A 19,285-nucleotide genomic window follows, 5' to 3' on the forward strand; every position below is an offset into this window, starting at 1 on the left:
GCTATTATTTGGGTTATGAGTAGAGACATTCTTTCCAATATTAATAGCCCCAAAATAGAAGTGTTAAAAGAAGTTGGTGCTGTGAGATGATCCTTAAGAAAGTATTGGTCTTTTTTCTTTCAAGGCAAGTCACCATGTTTAGAGTATTTTTGAAATGCAATAATAGTGAAATAAATAGGGAGTCGAGACCTTGAAATTTCAGGCCAGAGTAGTTTGTGTAGAAGGCACAGGTGTGTGAGGAAAGGAGACCAGAATAGCAGGTCTGAGCACAGGCTTTTATTAGTTATTATTTAGTAACTTCCTGTTACCTCAGGCGAATCCTTCCCTCCCCTGCCTTCATCTCCCTTGTTTATAAGATAAGGGACTTGGAGTAAATCACCTCAAGGGTCCTTCCAGTTCTCAGCAGAGGCCTGATCTGAGCTATCATCCTTCTTTTTTTTAATTTTATTTATTTGTTTATTTATTTATGGCTGTGTTGGGTCTTCGTTTCTGTGCGAGGGCTTTCTCTAGTTGCGGCAAGTGGGGGCCACTCTTCATCGCGGTGCGCGGGCCTCTCATTATCGCGGCCTCTCTTGTTGCGGAGCACAGGCTCCAGACGCGCAGGCTCAGTAATTGTGGCTCACGGGCCTAGTTGCTCCGCGGCATGTGGGATCTTCCCAGACCGGGGCTCGAACTCGTGTCCTCTGCATCGGCAGGCAGATTCTCAACCACTGCGCCACCAGGGAAGCCCAATCATCCTTCTTTTAAGAGAAGCAGAACTCAAAGAAAAGTCGGCCTTTTCTTTCTTGGGTTATCTTTTAGTCTCTTGGTTGCAGCTTTGAAATTTCTCATGTTTTCCTAAATGTCTTAGACCAAGGGGAAGGCCTGCCGAACAGAAAGAAAAGGGAATCATTCAATTGTTATGACTCCAGCTGTTGGTAGATCAATCTTAATGGGAGTTGTTCTGATCACTGAGTATGTTAGTTTTCAATTGCCATGTAACAAATTACCACAAATTTAGCAGCTTGAAACATCACAGGCTTATCATCTCACACCTCCCGTGGGGCAGGGTCCAGGCACCCCCTCACTGGGTCCTCTGCTCAGAGTCTCACAAGGCGGCAGTCAAGGTGTCAACCAGGGCTGGTGTCTCGTCTGAAGCTAGGGGTCCCCTTCCAAGCTTCTGTGGTTGTTAGCGGAGCTCATTTCCTTGCAGCTGTGGAACTCATGGCGGCTTGCTGCTTCTTCCGGGACAGCAGGATAATCTCTCTTCTACTCTCTGTGCTCAGAAAAGGCCTAAACCCACTTTTAAATGGCTCACGTGATTAGGTCAGGACCACCCGGCTACTCTCCCCTTTGATTAACTCAGGATCAACTGATTTGGGACCTTAATGACACCTGTAGAATGCTTTCACCTTTGCCATATAACGTCACCTAATCATGGGAGTGTCCTCCCTACCCTCAAGGGGAGGGAATTGTATAGCACCTGTGTCCCGGGGGGGTGGGATCTTGGGGTTCATTCTGCTTACCACACTGAAGAAGCTTTTTCTCAAATGAACTTAGCATCTGTTTGCTTTGCCCCCACATTGTTATACTCGTGGCCACTGGCTACCATGCAAAAAATGCCCTGAGAGCCTTGTCCCCTAAGACATGTCTGTGTCCTGTTCTTTCTCCATCCAGACCTTGTCAGGATTGCCAGACCAAGACACCTTCTACGATGTGGTGGACTGCCTGGAGGAGCTGGGCATTGCAGCTGTGTCCCAGCGGCACTTGACCAAGAAAGGGACTGACCTGGACTTAGTGGAGCAATTGAACATCTATGAGGTAACAGGATATGTGTATGCCTTTTGTAGGGCCTCATACAGCCTGGACAAATGTCAGAGGCTGAGGGAAACATACTCTAGACCAGTGGCTCTGAGTGTGATGTGGCAGCATCTGCAACACCTCGGTGCTGCCAAAATGCAGGTTCTCAGGCCCCGCCCCAGACCTGCTGAGTCAGAAACTCCAAGGGTGGGCCCAGATTGATTAATTGCTATTTTATTTTAAAGAACATTCATTCTGAATGAGGGGTGGTGGGGAAGGAGGCACGTAGATTGTGTTTCTTATCCTCGGACGGGGTGGAACTTCCGGCAGGGCTCTACATAATTTGTAGGGTCCACTGCAAAATGAAAATGCGGGGAAAAAGTGCTATTAAAGATACTAAACTTTTCACTTTCTTCTGCTTTCTCTCTTGCCTTGTCATGGTGTTTTTTTAAATTTGCTAAAAGTATGTACTCGTTGAAGAATATTTGGAAAATACCAAAAAGTGTAAGAGAAAGAAATCACCCATGATTTTATTACTAACCATGGTTAACATTTTGGTCTGTTTTTCTAGTCTTTTTTGTAAATGTATAGACTATTAACTCCGGAGATAATAGTCTATATACAGTGTTGTGTACTGAATCTTTATTAATAAATATTTTGGAACCATTTTCTTTTGTCATTGAATCGTCTTCAAGAATTTCGTTTTATTAGGAACATAATAGCCTGTCTGTATGCAAGTACCATAATACATATAACCAGTCCCTGTTTTCTCAGATTTAGATTGCTTCCAAGTTTTTGAAAATGATGAATGCTGTTATAATGAACAGCTTTATTCATAAATTTGTGTGCACAGCTAGAGTCCTAGGAGGGATATTTCCCAGCTAAATGGCTCCATTGTGATCTTCACTGGGTAGAAGTGGAGAAACTGACATGTAACTCATTACTTCCTTAAAGTTACTGTCATAATAAGTGACAAGCTGAGGAACAGAACAGAATTATCTTTGTATGATCTTAGGAAAAATCAGTGGAAACTGAGCCAGAGAGATCTGCTGTCAGAGCATAAAGCTTCCCACAGCTGGCCAGCTCTTTTGCCCCTGCTCTGGGCATCTTCTCCTCTAATGAAGCCTCACTTACCCAGTAATCTGCTCACATTTTCGTGTTTTATTATCAGTGGGTGGTGGAGGGTTATGTTCTCATGGCCCCTAAGAGACAGGATAAAGTAGGAATTAAGTAAGAATACTAAAGATGGAGAAGGAAGGGACTAATAACTGTTGGCTCACATCAAGGTAGAAGGACTTTTTCCAGTACATATACCTCCCTTTCTTTACCCCCTTCCCCCTGATCAGAACTCCAATCTCTGAGACTCTGCTCAACCAGGGGCTTATATTATCATAGCTTTGGATCCTATGTGGTCAGTGTGTATCAGAAGATAGCATAATGCAGGTGAATTTCCTACTAGTGAACAACTGGGAGAGCATTTTGAAAAGTAGCCTGGATACCTCCCCCAGAAGACTACTTCTGGTTTCAGGGCATAGTTTCTCTCCAGTCTACCTGACTCTCAAGCTACCTCCCCATCTTCCTCTTTCCATTCATGCCAAACGTTTTAAAAGATGTCCTGTGTTCACCGTCTTCCTTTTGTCAAATGGCATTTGCTTAATATTTTAACATTAAGTACATATCATTCACAAATGTAGATTATATGTTTCACTCAAAGAACAACAAAACAAACACCCATTGTGATAGTTAACTTTATGTGTCAGCTTGACTGGGCCACGGGGTGCCCAGATATTTGATCAAACATTATTCTGTGTCTGTGTAGGTATTTCTGGATGAGATTAACATTCACATTGGTAGACTGAGTAATGAAGATTGCCCTCCTCCACGTGGGTGGGCCTCATTCAGTCTACTGAAGCCCTGAATAGAACAAAAGGCTGAGCAAGAGAGAATTCACTCTCTGCTGATGGTAATGAGCTGGGACATAGTTTGCCTCTTACCTTTGACCTCCGGCTAGAACTAACACCATTGGCTCCCTTGGTTCCCAGGCATTTGGACCACAGATCTTGGGACTTCTCAGCTGCCATAATCATGTCAGCCAACTCCTTACACTAAATCTCCATATATATCCTATTTGTTCTGTTTCTTTGGAGAGCTCTAATACACTCATGTATTTAAGAAGTAGAATATTACCAGTAACTCGGAAGTGTCCTTGATGGCCCTTCCTGGTGTCATCCAACTAACTTCCAGCACTGTTCTCTTTTTTTTTTTTTTTTTTTAATAATTTTATCTGAAAATAACTTATTCTGTGAGCTAACACAAAGGATCAGATTATCAAATAAGAGTTGACAGATCTGAGATCTTGCTACCTATAGCAGAGCTATACTAATCTATCTAGGGTAATAATTTCCAGAATACAGAGGTGCAGAGACCTGTGACTCCCAGGTCTTTTATTCATATATCAGACATGTGCTTTCTGACCCAGAACGATAGATGAGGTCTCCAAGTGTGGTTCATGCATCACCTCGCCCAGCGAGTAATTTGCTTCATAACTATGAAGGCTCTCTACTACATAGTCCAGAGAGTCATGGCGTGTAAATCCATAAGTTCTGTGTTTATTTAGTGTAGGTGATCCTTAGCCAATCCTAGCCTGCTAATTAAGGGCACTCCAGAAACGAGAACTCTCATTTTAGCAAATATCATCAGGCTGTTTGTTAGATAGTCTAGTTATTAGCATATTTACAAAAGATTAGATGGGGCCATTGTCTTCTTTCTTTCCCCAGAAGCATCACTACTACAAAAGGAGTGGAGGGGTCACAGGCCAGCTGTTTTAACTCTTTCCTCCCAGTCTGTATCCCTAAACAACATATTAATTTTGTCTTTTTATAAATGGAACCATACCTTTTGTGTCCTCCTACAGTTTCTCTTTTTGCTTATTGTTTTTGAGACCTACCCATGTTGTTATGTGAAGTTCTAGTTTGTTCACTTTCACTGCTGATGAATATATCCCAATTTATTTATCTCCTCTTCTCTTGATGGATGTCAGCTGGTTACAGTTTTGTTGCCATGACAACGCTACCATGACCATTCTTTTCTGCGTGTGTGTGTGTGTGTGTGTGTGTGTGTGTGTGCGTGCGTGTGCGTGCCCAATACTCTTTATGTTTAGGTATCAATTCTATTCTTGCTTTGTAAAAATATTTAGAAGTTTTTCTTCTTTCTCTCTGCCTTTGTCTCTGGTCTTTGATTATTTAATAGAATTCCCTTGGGAAATTGTGTGGACCTGTGATGATGATGGGGCAGAGGAAGAGTGTGTATTTGTGTGTGTGTGTGTGTGTGTGTGTGTGTTGGAGGCAAGAGATCTTTGGTAACTATGTTTTTTCTATGGGTATTGGTCTATTTAAGCTTCCTATCTTTATGGAGATCAGTTTTTCTGAATCATATTTTCCTAGGAAATTATCTACTTTATCTGGATTTTTAAACTGATTACTAAAGAGATATATAAATAGTCTCTTAGGAATGTTTTTAATTTCCTCTTGCTCTGAAGTTATTTTCCTTTGTTAATTTTTGTGTTTGTAATTTCTCCCTTTTTTTCCTCTGGGTTAACTAGTGGTTTGTCTATTTTGTCGTTGTTGTTAATTTTGACTTATGTATGATTTGCAGTGCTCTTCTGTTTTGTAACTCAAAACGTTTCTATGTCTATAATTTCCTTCTTTAATTTTCTTTCAGTTTACTTTGTTGTTCTTTTTCTAGATTTTGAAGTTGTTTATTTACTTCATTTCCTTTTATCCTTTAACCATCCTCACATTCCTGGACTGTAGCCCACGTGGTCATGATGTGTTCTTTTTTAAAGTGTGCTGTTGGAATTCTGTTCGATACTAATTTATTTAGGATTTTTACGCAAATAGTCATAAGTAAGATTGGCCTCCCTCTCAGCCTCCCCCCTCTTCCTCTCTTCCTTTTCTGTATGCCGTCCCTAGCAGCTTGGGCACCACTGTTATGCTAGTATCATAAAAAGATGATGCTGGTGGTCATGAGACCACTTTTGTATGTTGCTCCTGTAGAATGCACTCCTGGTGACTATGTCTATGGATGTCTCCAGGGTACCTCTCTGATTGTTCCTCCTCGATGTCCTCCCGTGGATCTTTCTTCTCTGTCCCTTCCCTTTCAGTGTTGGGGTTTCCTTATCAGACCTCCTCTCTCAATACATGCAGCCTGCACTATGATTCACCCAGTGAGTTCAGCAGCTTTGGAGGCTGGTGGCTGATACCTTGACCCTGAGCTTTCTGCCAAGGCTCCTGGCTGCCTGCCCCTCTGCCTGCTTGTCTTTTTGTATTACATTCATTCATTCATTGAGGGTATGTCACATACTCTGCTGGGGCTGAAAATACAGAGCTAGAAGATCTGTCCTTTCCCCAAGCAACTTTCATTCTGTGGTCTAAGACAAGCAGGTGGCTGGTTCCCCCAGCAGCTAAATGTGATGGCACAAGAAAGGACATGGAACGTGCCAGAGGAGCTCAGATTATGTTAGTCACAGACACCTGGAGGCTGCACGTGACATGTATCCAGCCCTAACGAAACCTTTTATTTTTCTCCCATGACAAAAACAAAAACCCTGCACAATCTGTTCATTTCTTCACCTCTACAAGGAGCAGAGTCTCCCAAGTTACAAACCCGGAGCTGTCCTGGACTCCCTTCTCTCTCCTCTGTCCCCACGCTCGGAAGTCTGATTGCTGAAGACTGTGATTTCTTCTCCATTCCCCTAGGTCAGGCCCTCATCATTTCTTGCCTGGATTTTTGCAATATCTTCTCATTCATTTGTTCCTCTGTGAATCCATTCATTCAACAGAACTTTACTGAGTATGTACTATGTGCCAGGCACTATTCTAGGCCCCAGGACACAGCAGCAAACTAGGCAGACAAGGCCAGTGTCCTGAGGGGTTGCACATTCTCATGGGGTGCAGACAGTGATCAAAGTACGTGAGTAAGCTGAGGATCCAAGATTGCTGGCGTGTCTATGAAGAAAAGAGGCAGGATAAGGTAGAGGTGAGACACTGAGGCAGGGGGAGGAAGGCCCATCTGAGGTGGTGGCCTAAAGAAGGACAGTGACAGAGGGAAGAGTAGTGGAGGAGCTCAGGTTTGGCAGGTGTGAAGGGTTGAAAGGAGGTGTGATGACGGGCAGGGCCTGGAGAGGTTGGTATCTGCAGAGTGGCATCCCCCGGGGGCTTCTCTGCTTATTCCCTCTTCCTAACTTCCTGCAACTGAAAACAAAGGATCCTCCTGGAAGTCAGATCTGACTACGCCATTCCTCTATTTAAGAAAATAAACAGGAGTGAATGAATGAATGAATGAATGAATGAAAAACCTTAAAACCTTTTTCACAGCCCGTGGGATGAAACTCAAACTCTTTGAGTTGGTACAAGAGCTAACACCGTCTGTGGCCTTCGTGCTTCTGTGGCCTGTCTCGGGTCATTCCTAAGATGTCTCTGAAGTTTCAGCCACACTCAACTTCTTCTGTTTCTTGGACGTGAAAGGCAGGTCATCAGGGAGCTTCCCTTTATCCATTCTCCTTGCTTTGCCTGGAGTGCTCTTCCTTCCCATTCTCAGGGAGTCATCTCAGACATCCCCTCGTCCGCAAGGCCTCGTTGGCAAGGTAAAAGGAGTTCCTGCTACTTGTCGCCTGCACTTTGTTTATAACCCAGGAAGGAGCACTTGTCTGTGTCCACACCTCAGACTGAACAGTCCTCAGGTCACACTTGTCTATCAGTTTGCCTTTGTCATCTGTCTCATTCCCCTCTAACCCCTGTGCCCAGCAGCACACCTGCCCAGAGTAGAGGTTCAGTAAGCACTTGAATGAAGGTCTCTTTTAAATATCACACATTTTATTAACAGATGCTGGGTTGAAGGAAGGGCATGATTTAATCAGAAATCAGCTACCTTAAACGGGGGGAGATGCTTTGAGTAATCACTCAAGGTGATTACTGAATGCTTGGGTACTAAGTAGAGTCAGGATTTTTATTCCTTTCTGAAAATTAATGCAGTTTTAAAAATATTTAGTGCCACAGGACAACTAAGTTCATTATATGCAAGAGCAGCAAGGAAGCCTATAAGCAGTGTCAATATTTTCCTCACAATAGACTATGAATGTTTTCAAGCCATTGTAGAGACCTTGGTTGGGTTTCTAGAATTCTTCTTAATAGTGGAGGATGTCTGGTGACCATATGTCCTGGACTTTCTGGGGAATGCCCAATTCCATGTAATTTAATTCCATTTTAGAAAGGTGATTTAATCCATGTTTAATTAAATTCATTTGAATTTTTATAGCTTTGAATGATTTTTCAAATACATAAATTCACAAATCAAAATAAAAAGTCTTTTGTCAGATTGTGTTCTAACTTTTGATTCTGAAAATGTGGTCCTAGTAATGGCAAAGGCATCTTAGGGCTGAAGACTTTGGGGGTGAGGTGGTGACTGTTACTGTCAGGAATAAATAACTTATAGATCCAATCTCTTAAAATTCTTCCTTTGTCATAGGTGATTTTGAAAATGTGTATCAGTTAGCTCTTGCTGCATAACAAATATGCCAAAAAGAGCAGTCTTAAAACAGCAATTATTGCTCATGATTCTGTGGGTCAGAGATTTGGGCCTGGTTCACCTGAAATATTCTCAGGGAGCTACAGTTATCTGATGGCTTGACTGAGGCTGAATGGTCTAAGATGGTCTCATTCACCTGGTTTGGCATTTGGTGCTGCTGTTGGCTGGGCCATATGTCTTCAGCGGACTAGCCCGAACTTCTTCACATGTAGCAGCATTTCAGAAGGACAAGTCCCAAAGTGCAAACACTTTTGAGGCATCTATGTCTTCTGATGTCCCATTGGCCAAAGCAAGTCACATGGAAAATTGTTGACTCAATGTAGGAGAGGGCTACACAAGGATAAGGAAACAGAGAGGCATGATTCCCTGGGAGCCTAGTGCTATAATCATCTGCACCACCTGTCATCAGCATAGTTTCTTCTTGAAATGGTACTAGAGCTGGCATCCACTTCACCTAAAAGCTGAATCAAGATGTATAGGTATGAATTAAAAAGAAAATGTGGGATAGCAATTTGGAAAATGATAACATCTGATGTGTAAAGATGGCTGCCTGTCATGGAGGTTAGTAGTAGTATAACAACGTAAACTCAAAGAAATGTTAATAGATTTTGACCTCCATTAAGCATGTTCAGATTGTTCAATGTTTGATGATATTAAGAAATTATTTTAAGCGGGACAGTGGTATGTGGTTATGGGTTTTAGAAATCCGTATCTTCTAGGGATATATACTGAAATATTGATGGGTGAAATTATATGATCTGGGATTTATCTCAAAAAAATCTGGCTGTGGGGTCTGTGGCAGGGAGTAAATGAGGCAAGATTGGCCAGGGTCGATAGTTGTTGAACTGTCATAGGTGATAAGCACAAAAGTCTTTGTATATGTTTGAAAATTTCCACAAAAATTTAAAAAGAATGTTTAGATCATTCAGTGGCCTCAAAGACTGGTGGAAGTTGCCGCAGATGCCACCTTAGTCCGCTCCTCACTGCTTTCTTGATAAGATGGGGTAGGATGTGCAAGCAATCAGTGCTGGATGAGGAACCTGCTTGCTCCTCATCTTGGTTTTATAGACAGTGTTCTACATTTGATTAAAAGAGTCAGAAGGTATCTGGCGAGGGGTCCAGCAAACAGAACACTCCATCATTTGGGTGAGATTAGAGATTGTTCAGGACATGGTTGATCTCACCCTTGGGTCCCATGGAGGACACTGCACTTGTAGTTAATTAGATCTGACACCACAGATTCTGAATAAGTCTCTTGATAAGTGCTGTTCTCTCCAGGTGTTTTCCAGCCGTTAGTGGTCTTGACTCTAATCCATAGTGCTCCCTAGAATCTGAAGAATTTGGAACTGCCATCGAGGCCCTGTACGTGAAAGTGCGTCTCTCTTCCTATCATCAGTGGACACTGGTGATTCTAAGATTCTTCTTGTGAAAACAAAACCAGGAGTGAAAACCAGCCCCAAATTTCATGTTACAGCATTCCTGACTGCCAAGCCCGAGACTGCCATTGGATTTCCTGGGATTCTGAGCCCCATTTACCCTCCACCCCCATGCACCCTTTTCTTTGTTTAAGGGGATGGATGTTTTGTTGAGGATCTGAACTTTAGACAGCCCTCATTGAATTCCCTTTTATGGTGTCATTTTGATAATCTTTCAGGACTTTTCATGTAAACTTTCTGATTGTCTCCATCTTCCTTGACAAAAGGCAGTTAAACTAGGTTTCACTTTGTGCACACTCTGTGTACTTCTCTGAAAGGCACTGTGAGTGGAATGCTATTTGATCCTTGCATCTCTGAGGTTAGACAAGGAATTAGAAATATCTGAACTCTACTTTATCCCCTAATCTTATCATTCCAAATGTGTGCTTAATTAGAAGCAGAATCAATACTTCAGGTCAGAGTAAGTTCAAATGGTCTAGAATTTGTACATCTAAAAATGAAGAAAAAATAATTGGCTAGTAATATTTTAAAATACTCTCCTTGGTTAGGTGTATAATCATTCTCAAACTTTCCCCAGAGAATGCCATTTAAAGTGCTAAAGTTGAGATGATAAAAGTGGTTAACCAAATACATAACTTCTTTCTTAGTTCTTGCAGTTATACCACAGATCTCCCTGTGCCCGCCCACCCCCCCCCCACCCCCCCGGAAACAGACTTTCCAGTGAGATTTTGTAACAATAGAGCTTTTTCTGAACTCTTATCAATTCTTACCTTAAACCTCCCCAAATTATGTCTGACTTGTAAATTCTAAGGGAACAGAATAGTCAAAATATTATTAAATTGTCTTCATCTATCTGGGAGTTTGTTATAGAATGTATCTGGCATGTAGATACAGGAGTTTTCACTAAATCAATCTCACCCAAAAGCTAGAACTGGAGGAAACTGGAGATGGAGCAGATCAAGGGAGGCTGCACCCCTGAGAAGCAGGCCGTGCATCTCAGGTGTCCATCCTTGTGAACAGGATGAGAGTGGCCAATCTGGCCTTGACTAAGCCAAGCTCACCTTGCTATGTGAACACAGTTGGCATCAACGCTTTGGACAGAGGAGACCACTGGTTTTGCAGTAGCCAGGTTTTAGGTAGACAGGTGATGTCAAAGCCAAATAGCATGGTTAGCCATCTAGGTCTTTATATTACTTCTCCATCCTCTCACTTGTCAGGACCACGTTGTGAAATGTGACCAAGAGCACACACAAGGCTGGAAAATATGCACCTTTGGGGACAGGGGACCATGTGGGTCCTTGGGTGCCAAATCAGAGAGACTGCTGGACTTGCTTTGGCCTGGCCCGTCTGGTCTGCGAGGTGGCCTGACCTGCCAGTTCTGTGTGATGGAGGAATCTGTGGGCATCCTAGGCCCCTTCATCCGAGGGCCTATGTTGGGGAAGAATGGTCATATTAATTGAGTACTAGCCACAGGGAAAGCCCTACCCTAGCCGCTTTACATATGTTAGATAAGTTTTCTTACCACAAACCTGAAAATGCAATCCTCTTAGCCTCATTTGCCGAGAGAGAGGCTCTCGGGCGAGCAATTTGCTGCAGGTCACCCTTGGTCCACTAGTGGAACAGGCAGCCACACAGAGGTCTAGTCAACGATAACTTGTGCTCGTCTGACCGTGTAGTTTTTGAGAAGGTAGGCGTAAAATTAATTAAAGAAGCTGGAGATACAGATAGGTGTAACCCATGGTTGAGAAGAGTGAGCTCCAATAAAGAGGAGCGCATGCATAGAGATGGTGGGTGTTACTGCGAGCTGAGAGGGCCAGGGAGCAGGATCCAGGATAGAGGAGATCAGGAGAGGGCCGAGCTGGGCCTTTGGACAGCGCACCACGCAACTAGGAGCAGGGCTCCTAGTGTAAGTGCTTTTAAGAGGAAATTTTTTTGAAAAACGGAATTCTAGAGGTCCAGTGTATTTCTGGTCCATATTTTTGCGACCGCAAGTGCAAGCAGGCTCCTGAGACCGGGCTGCAGAAGGTTGCCTGAGAGCCGCGGTGCACGGGGATGATCTAAAGTCAGGCCTCTCAAAAGACCTTTAGGTGAGGCCGTTCAGCTCACCTAGTTTGTGGCTCCCGCCTTTCTCCTTGCTGTGCTCTTCTGAACAGCCTCGCTGGGACAGCGAGCTCCAAAACTGTCAGGAACTCCGGGGCTTCCTGCTGCCGCTGGGCTTCAGGAGAGACTCCGCCTTCTGGTCCAGGGAAGAGCAAAGGCGGTGGGGGGCGGGGCACGAGAGATGACCTCGGAAAGGGCAGTGCTGGGCCGCAGGGTGAAGAGCCCATCTAATTACAAAATATTTCTCAGGTCTTCTCGTGACATCAGTTGACCTCTTTGTATCCGTTTGGGAAACTCACACAGTGGCGAGCATCTTTTGGTTTGCAGGTGGCGCTTTAGGATGCATGTGGTTGTGATGACCTTGTGGAGAAGCCGCAGCCACAGGGTGGGAAGAGACAGGGTAAAGTGCTCATTGGGGCGGGACTGTGAAAGGCTGTGAGGTCTGAGCTCGCGCTGGGCGCTCTCTGCTTTTCCAGGTGGCACTCAGGCTCGAGGATGGCGACGACACGGCTGAACCACCCCCCAGCGGGTGCCGGGACCGGAGGAGGGCCAGCGTGTGTTCCGGCGCGAGCGGCGAGCACCAGGGCCTGGACCGCAGGCGGAGCCGCAGGCACTCGGTGCAGAGCATCAAGAGTCCTCTGTCGCCTCCGTCCAGCCCCTGCTCCCCGTTGGCTCCTGACTTCAAGGCCAGTCAAGTGCGAGATCTCCGTGAAAAGTAAGTATTAACCCAGCCGCGGAGAGGGGCGCAAGGATGCCGGAAAGAGGGGGAGAGGCCACAACCCCACGGGTGCCCTTGACCATCCCCACCTCTCCTCTACCATTAAACCATCACCCCCAATTCCCCCGGAACTTCCCAGGGCGAGGTGGCCCTGGTGACATGCGTAGACTTGGTCTTACTAACGCATGAACTCATCTTCACCCACTTGTGTTTTCATATTATTTAGCATCTCAGTTAATATCGGAGTAGAAATGCTGTGCTTTATCAACTAGAAAAGAATCCAAAACACAAAACTTTGGCCTAGAAATAAATGGTATGCCACCACACGAATTTGAGATCGATAGAGTCTGAGGTACTCATGACAATACATGGTTGAGGTTGAGTTAAATAGAACAAATATATGCTTTCATATAACTTCAGTAAATACTAATGCCATCATTTATTCAGTCAGTCATGCAGCATAATTTTTAAGTGTCTGTTATAGGCCAGGACTGTTTGAAACCGTGAAGACGTATAAATAGAAAAGGTATGATCTCCATTCCTGTGAACCTCCCATCTGGGCAGGGAGAAAGTAGGAATGAAGACAGGGACATAAAAAGAAATGGATTGACAATCCCATGAGAAATTATATATGTCCAAAATATAAAATTTGACAAAATCTATAGGAGCTCAGAAGTGGTTCCATAAAACAGAGGTGCAGCAAAAGGATGGCCATGCCGCTCTGGGGTCTGGGTCCAGTTATATCTTCCCAAATGGATGCTATCAGTTCACTAGGATGGTGGGATTCTGTGGGCCAGTCCATGCCAGCCAACTCCACTGAGGCTAACAGATACACTGGTTGCCAGTGCACCTCTTCCTGCTGCTGGCGGAAACCCTGCTCACATCACTTGACTGAAGCATTTTCCCCCCATCATGGAGATCCACCTGGGAGCCAAATGTAGGTCAGGAGGCTGCTTGGTGTAGAAGAATATAACTCAGAATAAGTGGTATGACCTTAAGATAGTGAGGTCTATCACTATCCACATATGTCCCTTCCTCTCTATCCCTAAGGGGACACCCACCCCATCCCCACCACTACCAAGAAGTGACTTGAGCAGTCTGGTACTCATGGGATCACTGGAACATGAACCGGTCCACGCCTTTGGGTGCCCCCTATTACAGAAGGAGAAGGAGGGCATCGGTCTGCGAGTGATGTGCAAGGCATGGTCCATGCTGACACCCTTCTCCATCACCTAGCCCTCCATCTACAGGTTTTTCTGTCTCTAAGAGTCTGTGTATAGCAATCTCTATTTTAGTGAAAAGAAGACCAAAACTTCTGAACGGACTGAGGAATGAGAACCTCTACTATGAACATTGTACTTTGTCATCTAAGACCTTCAAGAAACTCAGGCAGTGCTCAGAGGGCCCTGGAAGCTCTCTGTAGCGCTGCTTCTGGCTAATAGCTTGAGAAATTAACATGGAGAGAGTTGAGGAAAGTGTACACAGTGGGCTGAAAAATCGGTTTAAAGCCACCAAAGAGGCTGAAGGTAGGAGTTAGGAGGCCTTGTTAGCAGCATTTGGTGTTCTTTTGCTCTGTCTGACTTGTGTCATGTTTGTTTCTGTTCTGTTTCTTGTTTTTACACTTTTCAAAGGTCCCTGTGTTGTGAGTTCAGGTGACCACACCTTGTGATATGTTGGCAAAGGTAACAGCAGTGGAGTGGACCATCCTGGGCACAGTTTTGAGGCTCTGGTCTTGGTGGGATCTGGAGCGGCAGGCCACAGACGCTCCTCTGAATGTTCCTGCCTCAAGGTTTTCAAATAAGACTGATTTTTCATTTTAATGAAATTATTGCTTTAATGTAAATTTCATAGCATTTGTTTAAGAAAAAGACACTTTTCAGCTTACCAAGAAAGATAAAGGTTTTCAGATTGATGATTATGAAGTGGCTTCATCCATGAAGCCTGTTGGAGGGATTTTGCCCTGTGGCCCCAAAATGACACCGTAATTTTGGCAGAAGTGGGAGTAGGATAGAGGGAATGTGTGACGAGAAGCAAATTGGGAAGCAATCCCTGCGTGCATAGCTTAGTCACCTGCTCAGCATCTGTGCCTCAAAACATTACCTTAGGATCAAGAAGTTCATTGTGCTCTATTCCCCGTAGACCTTGAAAGACACAGACGCATGCCTGACCTAGATTACTCTTCATCTATGTGAACGTTCCGGCCCTGCTTACTGCTAACTTGTAGCAACATGCCTGCATATGTCACATATGAAAAATTTTAGGCTGAATTGTATTACTCTGTGTCCCAACTAATGCCAAGACTTTTGAAAAGGAGGTAGAGCTATGTTACAGGTTAGGGAGAGATTCATGTTGTCCTAAACTGTATATGGCAGTCTCCACTCAGATGGTTCTTCTCTGTCACTTGAATTGGATTCTCATGATGATCCTCTGTAGGATCCAGGCAGGACAAGTATCATTATCCTCACATTACAGATGAGAAAACAGTCAGGGGCTTGGTGCCTTGTGATGAGTCTCAGGACTAGGGAGCTAAGCCCTGGGTTAAATCTAAGTCTTTGACCTTTGCCGCTCAATGTCCGAATCGTATAGAACCACTTGCCACCCTACCATTCCTAAACATAGTCATTGAGTGAGATTTGTACTTCTGACATTTTAGACAGGGAATTTGATTTACATACCATGTATGTGTATTTTTATTCAGGTGAATATAAAAATCAAAGAGAGTCGAACAGGAGAAAATCCCCAAGTCTTCTTACAGACTTAGGCCTGCTAGGCTATGTGCTTTAATAAGGACGAATAAGCCTCAAAACTCACATTGCTCTGCTTTGGTTTCTGAAGAAATAGAAGTCCACAGTGAGCATGTACCAAATAAGGTATGAGTTTATTGGTCATCTGCCACCTAAAAGTACCTCTTGTGACTATGTGTGCCATAGTGAGTTTCACCTTTGCAATTAAATTTACAGATCTGATTGGAAGAAAAATGTTGGTGCTTTCATTTTTTTACCAAGAAAGTTATTTTTAGCATCTAATCATCAAAAGAGCCAGTGTCTCTGGTTTAAATTGTAATAGTATATAGTGTTAGGACTAAAAAGTCTTCAGGGTTGTCAAGCCCAGACCAGAAGCCCTTTCCGTGTACGCAGCCTCGGACATTCTCCTCCCTGAGGCACCCCATTCTATCCTTGAACTTTTTGGCTTGTTAGTAAAGTCACCTGGTCTAAATTTGCCCCATAATGTGGTAGCTCTGTTGCTGCTTAGCATTTCACTCTATGGATAGAATTTTCCTATAATGTTTCCCTATTCATCCTGGTTCTTACCTCTGGCAACACACACTGGGTCTTCTTCCTGCTCTGTATATCCATCTTTCTGACAATGAACTTGGCATGGGACTTAATATATAAAGTTTAATTTCATCCTGTTGATTTCCACACAACATTCTAACCCGTAGAGGTAATTTTGAACTTCATTTAGTCATTCATGTTAGCAGTTGTGCCATCCAGCTTTCAGTCATGTGTATATTTTAATACACATGGAAGGGTGACCTGGCGGGTAGTGGATGGTGACAGCAGCTTGGAAGTAGATGGTACAGACGACTCCCACATTCCTCAAAGTCAAGGGTTGGAAATGTTCTCTGTCAAGGGCCAGGTAATAAATACGTTAAGCTTTGCAGCCCAGACAGTCTTTGTTGCAACTATGGCTGCTTTTATGCTTTTTTTGTAGCATAAAAGCAGCCATAGAAAACAGGTAAGAGAATGAGTGTGGCTTCCTTCCACTGAGACTTTATTTATGGACACTGAGATTTGAGTTTTACATGTCATGAAATATTCTTTAGATTTTTTCCCCCCAACCATTAAAAAAACGTGAAAATCATTCTTAGCTGACAGACTGTACCAAAACAGGTGGTACATTTGGCCCACAGGCTTGCCAACCCATATTCTAAGGGGCTGCGTTTCTTGAGGGAAGTTGCAGGGGAAGTGGTGTGGAGTTGGCAAAGAGGAGTATGTGGGTAAGAGAGAAGAACCCGTCATGCCATAGGAGAAGTCTGTTAGGGAACAGCATCCTTAAGTCCAGGGTTAGAGCAAGGAATATTCCATGAAGGTGTGGAGGCTGTTTGCTGATGGCTGCTCATGCGTTCCCAGTGGGAGGTTGAGGGGGTTGGAGAGGGTGGAGAAGAGTCAGACTAGGGGACATACAGAGCCAGTGGGGAGGAGGGCGTGCAGCAATGAGCCCAGAAAAGGATGCGCTGCTCAGGGATGTAGAGGCAGGCTGGGACCAGTCCCAGTGGCCCCGAAAGGCAGTGGTCTTCAACCGGAAGTGATTTTGTCCCTAGGGGACACGGGGCAATGCCTTGGCACTTTCTGGGTTATCATAGCTGGGGTGGGGAGTGCTGTTGGCATCCGGTGGGTGAGTCTAGGGACGCTGCTAAACATTCTACAGTGCAAGGACTGCCTCCCGCAAGGAAGAATTATCTGTTCTACAATGTCAACCCTGCCTTAGGGGAAGGCACGTAATTAGTTGTGACTTTCACCTCCTTGGGGCGATGCTGAGGCAGGGAGTCTTTTGACTGTTGGAAGCAGGGTAGCTTTCTTGAACTTTGTGGACCTATCTTAAATGCTCATGTGCATGGGTCAAAATTGACTTTTTTTTCCGGAGAATATAATTCTTAAATTTGGGGGCTACTGTATAGATAGTACAGTAGAGCCCCTTTTTTGTTTTGTTTTGGTTTGGTTTTAACTCCATTTAGCAAAGTTTTCTACTTCACATTCTCAGGGAATATGCTGAGCCCTCTTTGAGAACCAAACGTTTGACTAAATCTCATGATTTTCTCAGTAGCTGAAATGCCCAGAGTATCCAATTCTAATCAGCTTCACACCTGTCACGTTCCAAAAATATTGACCTAGTGGAATGTGACACCAGCATACAACAAAGTGGCAAGACAGGAAAATGATGATATGACAGAAGGTGTGGTCTTCTGCAGCCAGACTCGGGAACCTGGTTGGAGGAAGAGGAACACAGGGGACAAGCTCACTAGAGCCACCTCTGTCCACGCAGTGTTCACAGGCGTTTAGGTGGAGTTGAGAACTCAGCTTGAGGAGGGGAGGTGGATGCCCTCCTCTCGACTGATGGTGTCATCAACTGAAGGTCAAGAAGTGAAAAAGTTAAATTCAAGAATTGTGATTTCGTCCATGGAGGTTAGATTAGGGGTAAAAATAAGGAAAAAATGCTTAATATTTGTTGTACAAAACTACTCATTCTAATAAATTGAAGGTGATCAGGAAGTAGACAGACTGACCAGGAGTCAAGGGTTGTGGCCGGGCCTGGAGCTTGCAGTTGGGAAGGATTGGGTACAGCAGTTTGACCTACAGACATGCCTGACCCTCCAGCAGCACAGAGAGCTTGTGGCCTGGCCCCCTTGGTCCTGGAGAAGGGGAGACCAGGAGGGACCATGCCCACGTGGGCTACCGGCCACGGGTACTGACCGGGGGTAGCTAGCCCACCCATGCTGCAGCGAGGAGCCTGGCAGGGTGTGGTGTGGGGACAGACTATGGACACCAACACCTGCTGGTCCACACCTGCTGGTCGAGAACCGGTCCTGGATCCTAAGGAGCACAGGAGCACTCAGTCTGCACACATTCTCACCAGCATGGAATTTGGAATCACTGCTGTACAGGACGTAGATTGGAGGTGCTTGGCTCTGCCACTACGAGCCCTGTATCCATTTAGACATGGCCCCTGGCACAGAGTGAGAACAGAATAAAGAACAACTCTTATATGTTTTCAAATAATGTACTGAGTGCTTAATTATCTGCCAGGCATTATGCTAAGAACTTTAGTGTACTACAGTTTTTCACTGTTACCCTATGAGGTATACGTACTGTTATTCTCTCTATGTGACAGGAGGAAAAACTGAGGCACAGAACGTTGAAGTAACTTGTCCAGAGTCCCACAGCTAATCTATGTGGAGTTGCTTTTAGAGGTCAGGTGGTCTGGATCCGGAGTCTCTGCCCTTCACCATTTTATTAAACTACCCTTTTTTTCCCCCCTGTGATTCTGTAGAAATAAAACAAATATACTGGGTACTTGGCAATTAGTAAGCAATTATCAAATGCATGCTGCCATTCTTCTATATTATTAGTTCTAGTTTTTTGTCAATACATTTAAAAAATTACTACAATACATTAAAAATTATTGCTTAGTGTTCCATTGTAAGGATATACCATAATACCATAATGCCTTCATTCATTTTGCTATGGCTTGATTCCAGTTTTTTTCCTAATACCAAACTTTCTGTAATGAACGCACACACATGCACACACACACACGTTTGTGCACATACATTAACATTCTTTCAGGAGAGATTCTTAGAAGTGAAATCCCCTAGATCATGGGACACTTACATTTTATAATATTGTATTACATATTGGTGTCAACCATATTGCTCTCTAAAAGGCCATATCAATTTGCTGTTCTACCATAAGCATATGATTGACCATTTTCCCATACCATCACCAGCACTGGATGTTAAGAATTTTTCAGAAGTTTTATAATGCTGAAAAGTAAAATGTGCTTCAGCATTTTAATTTGCATTTTTCTATTACTACTGAGGTTGTTCATCTGTAACTGCTTCATTGGCTGTGGACATTTCCTTTTCTGAGTATTGTCTGTTTATATC

At 44.0% G+C, this 19,285-nt stretch overlaps 1 protein-coding gene across 11 annotated transcripts in view; it reads left to right on the plus strand.

The window, feature by feature from the left end:
- Positions 1 to 19,285, plus strand: part of FHOD3 (formin homology 2 domain containing 3) — a 505,109-nt gene that overhangs the window by 323,866 nt on the left and 161,958 nt on the right. For all 11 annotated transcript variants that reach the window (XM_059895637.1, XM_059895638.1, XM_059895639.1 and 8 more), the window contains 2 exons: positions 1,657 to 1,800; positions 12,377 to 12,615. In XM_059895637.1, the coding sequence (XP_059751620.1) occupies positions 1,657 to 1,800; positions 12,377 to 12,615 (383 nt within the window). The remainder of the gene's footprint in view (positions 1 to 1,656; positions 1,801 to 12,376; positions 12,616 to 19,285) is intronic.

The sequence above is a fragment of the Balaenoptera ricei genome, chromosome 14, assembly GCF_028023285.1.
Source record: "Balaenoptera ricei isolate mBalRic1 chromosome 14, mBalRic1.hap2, whole genome shotgun sequence".
Lineage (NCBI taxonomy): Eukaryota > Metazoa > Chordata > Mammalia > Artiodactyla > Balaenopteridae > Balaenoptera > Balaenoptera ricei.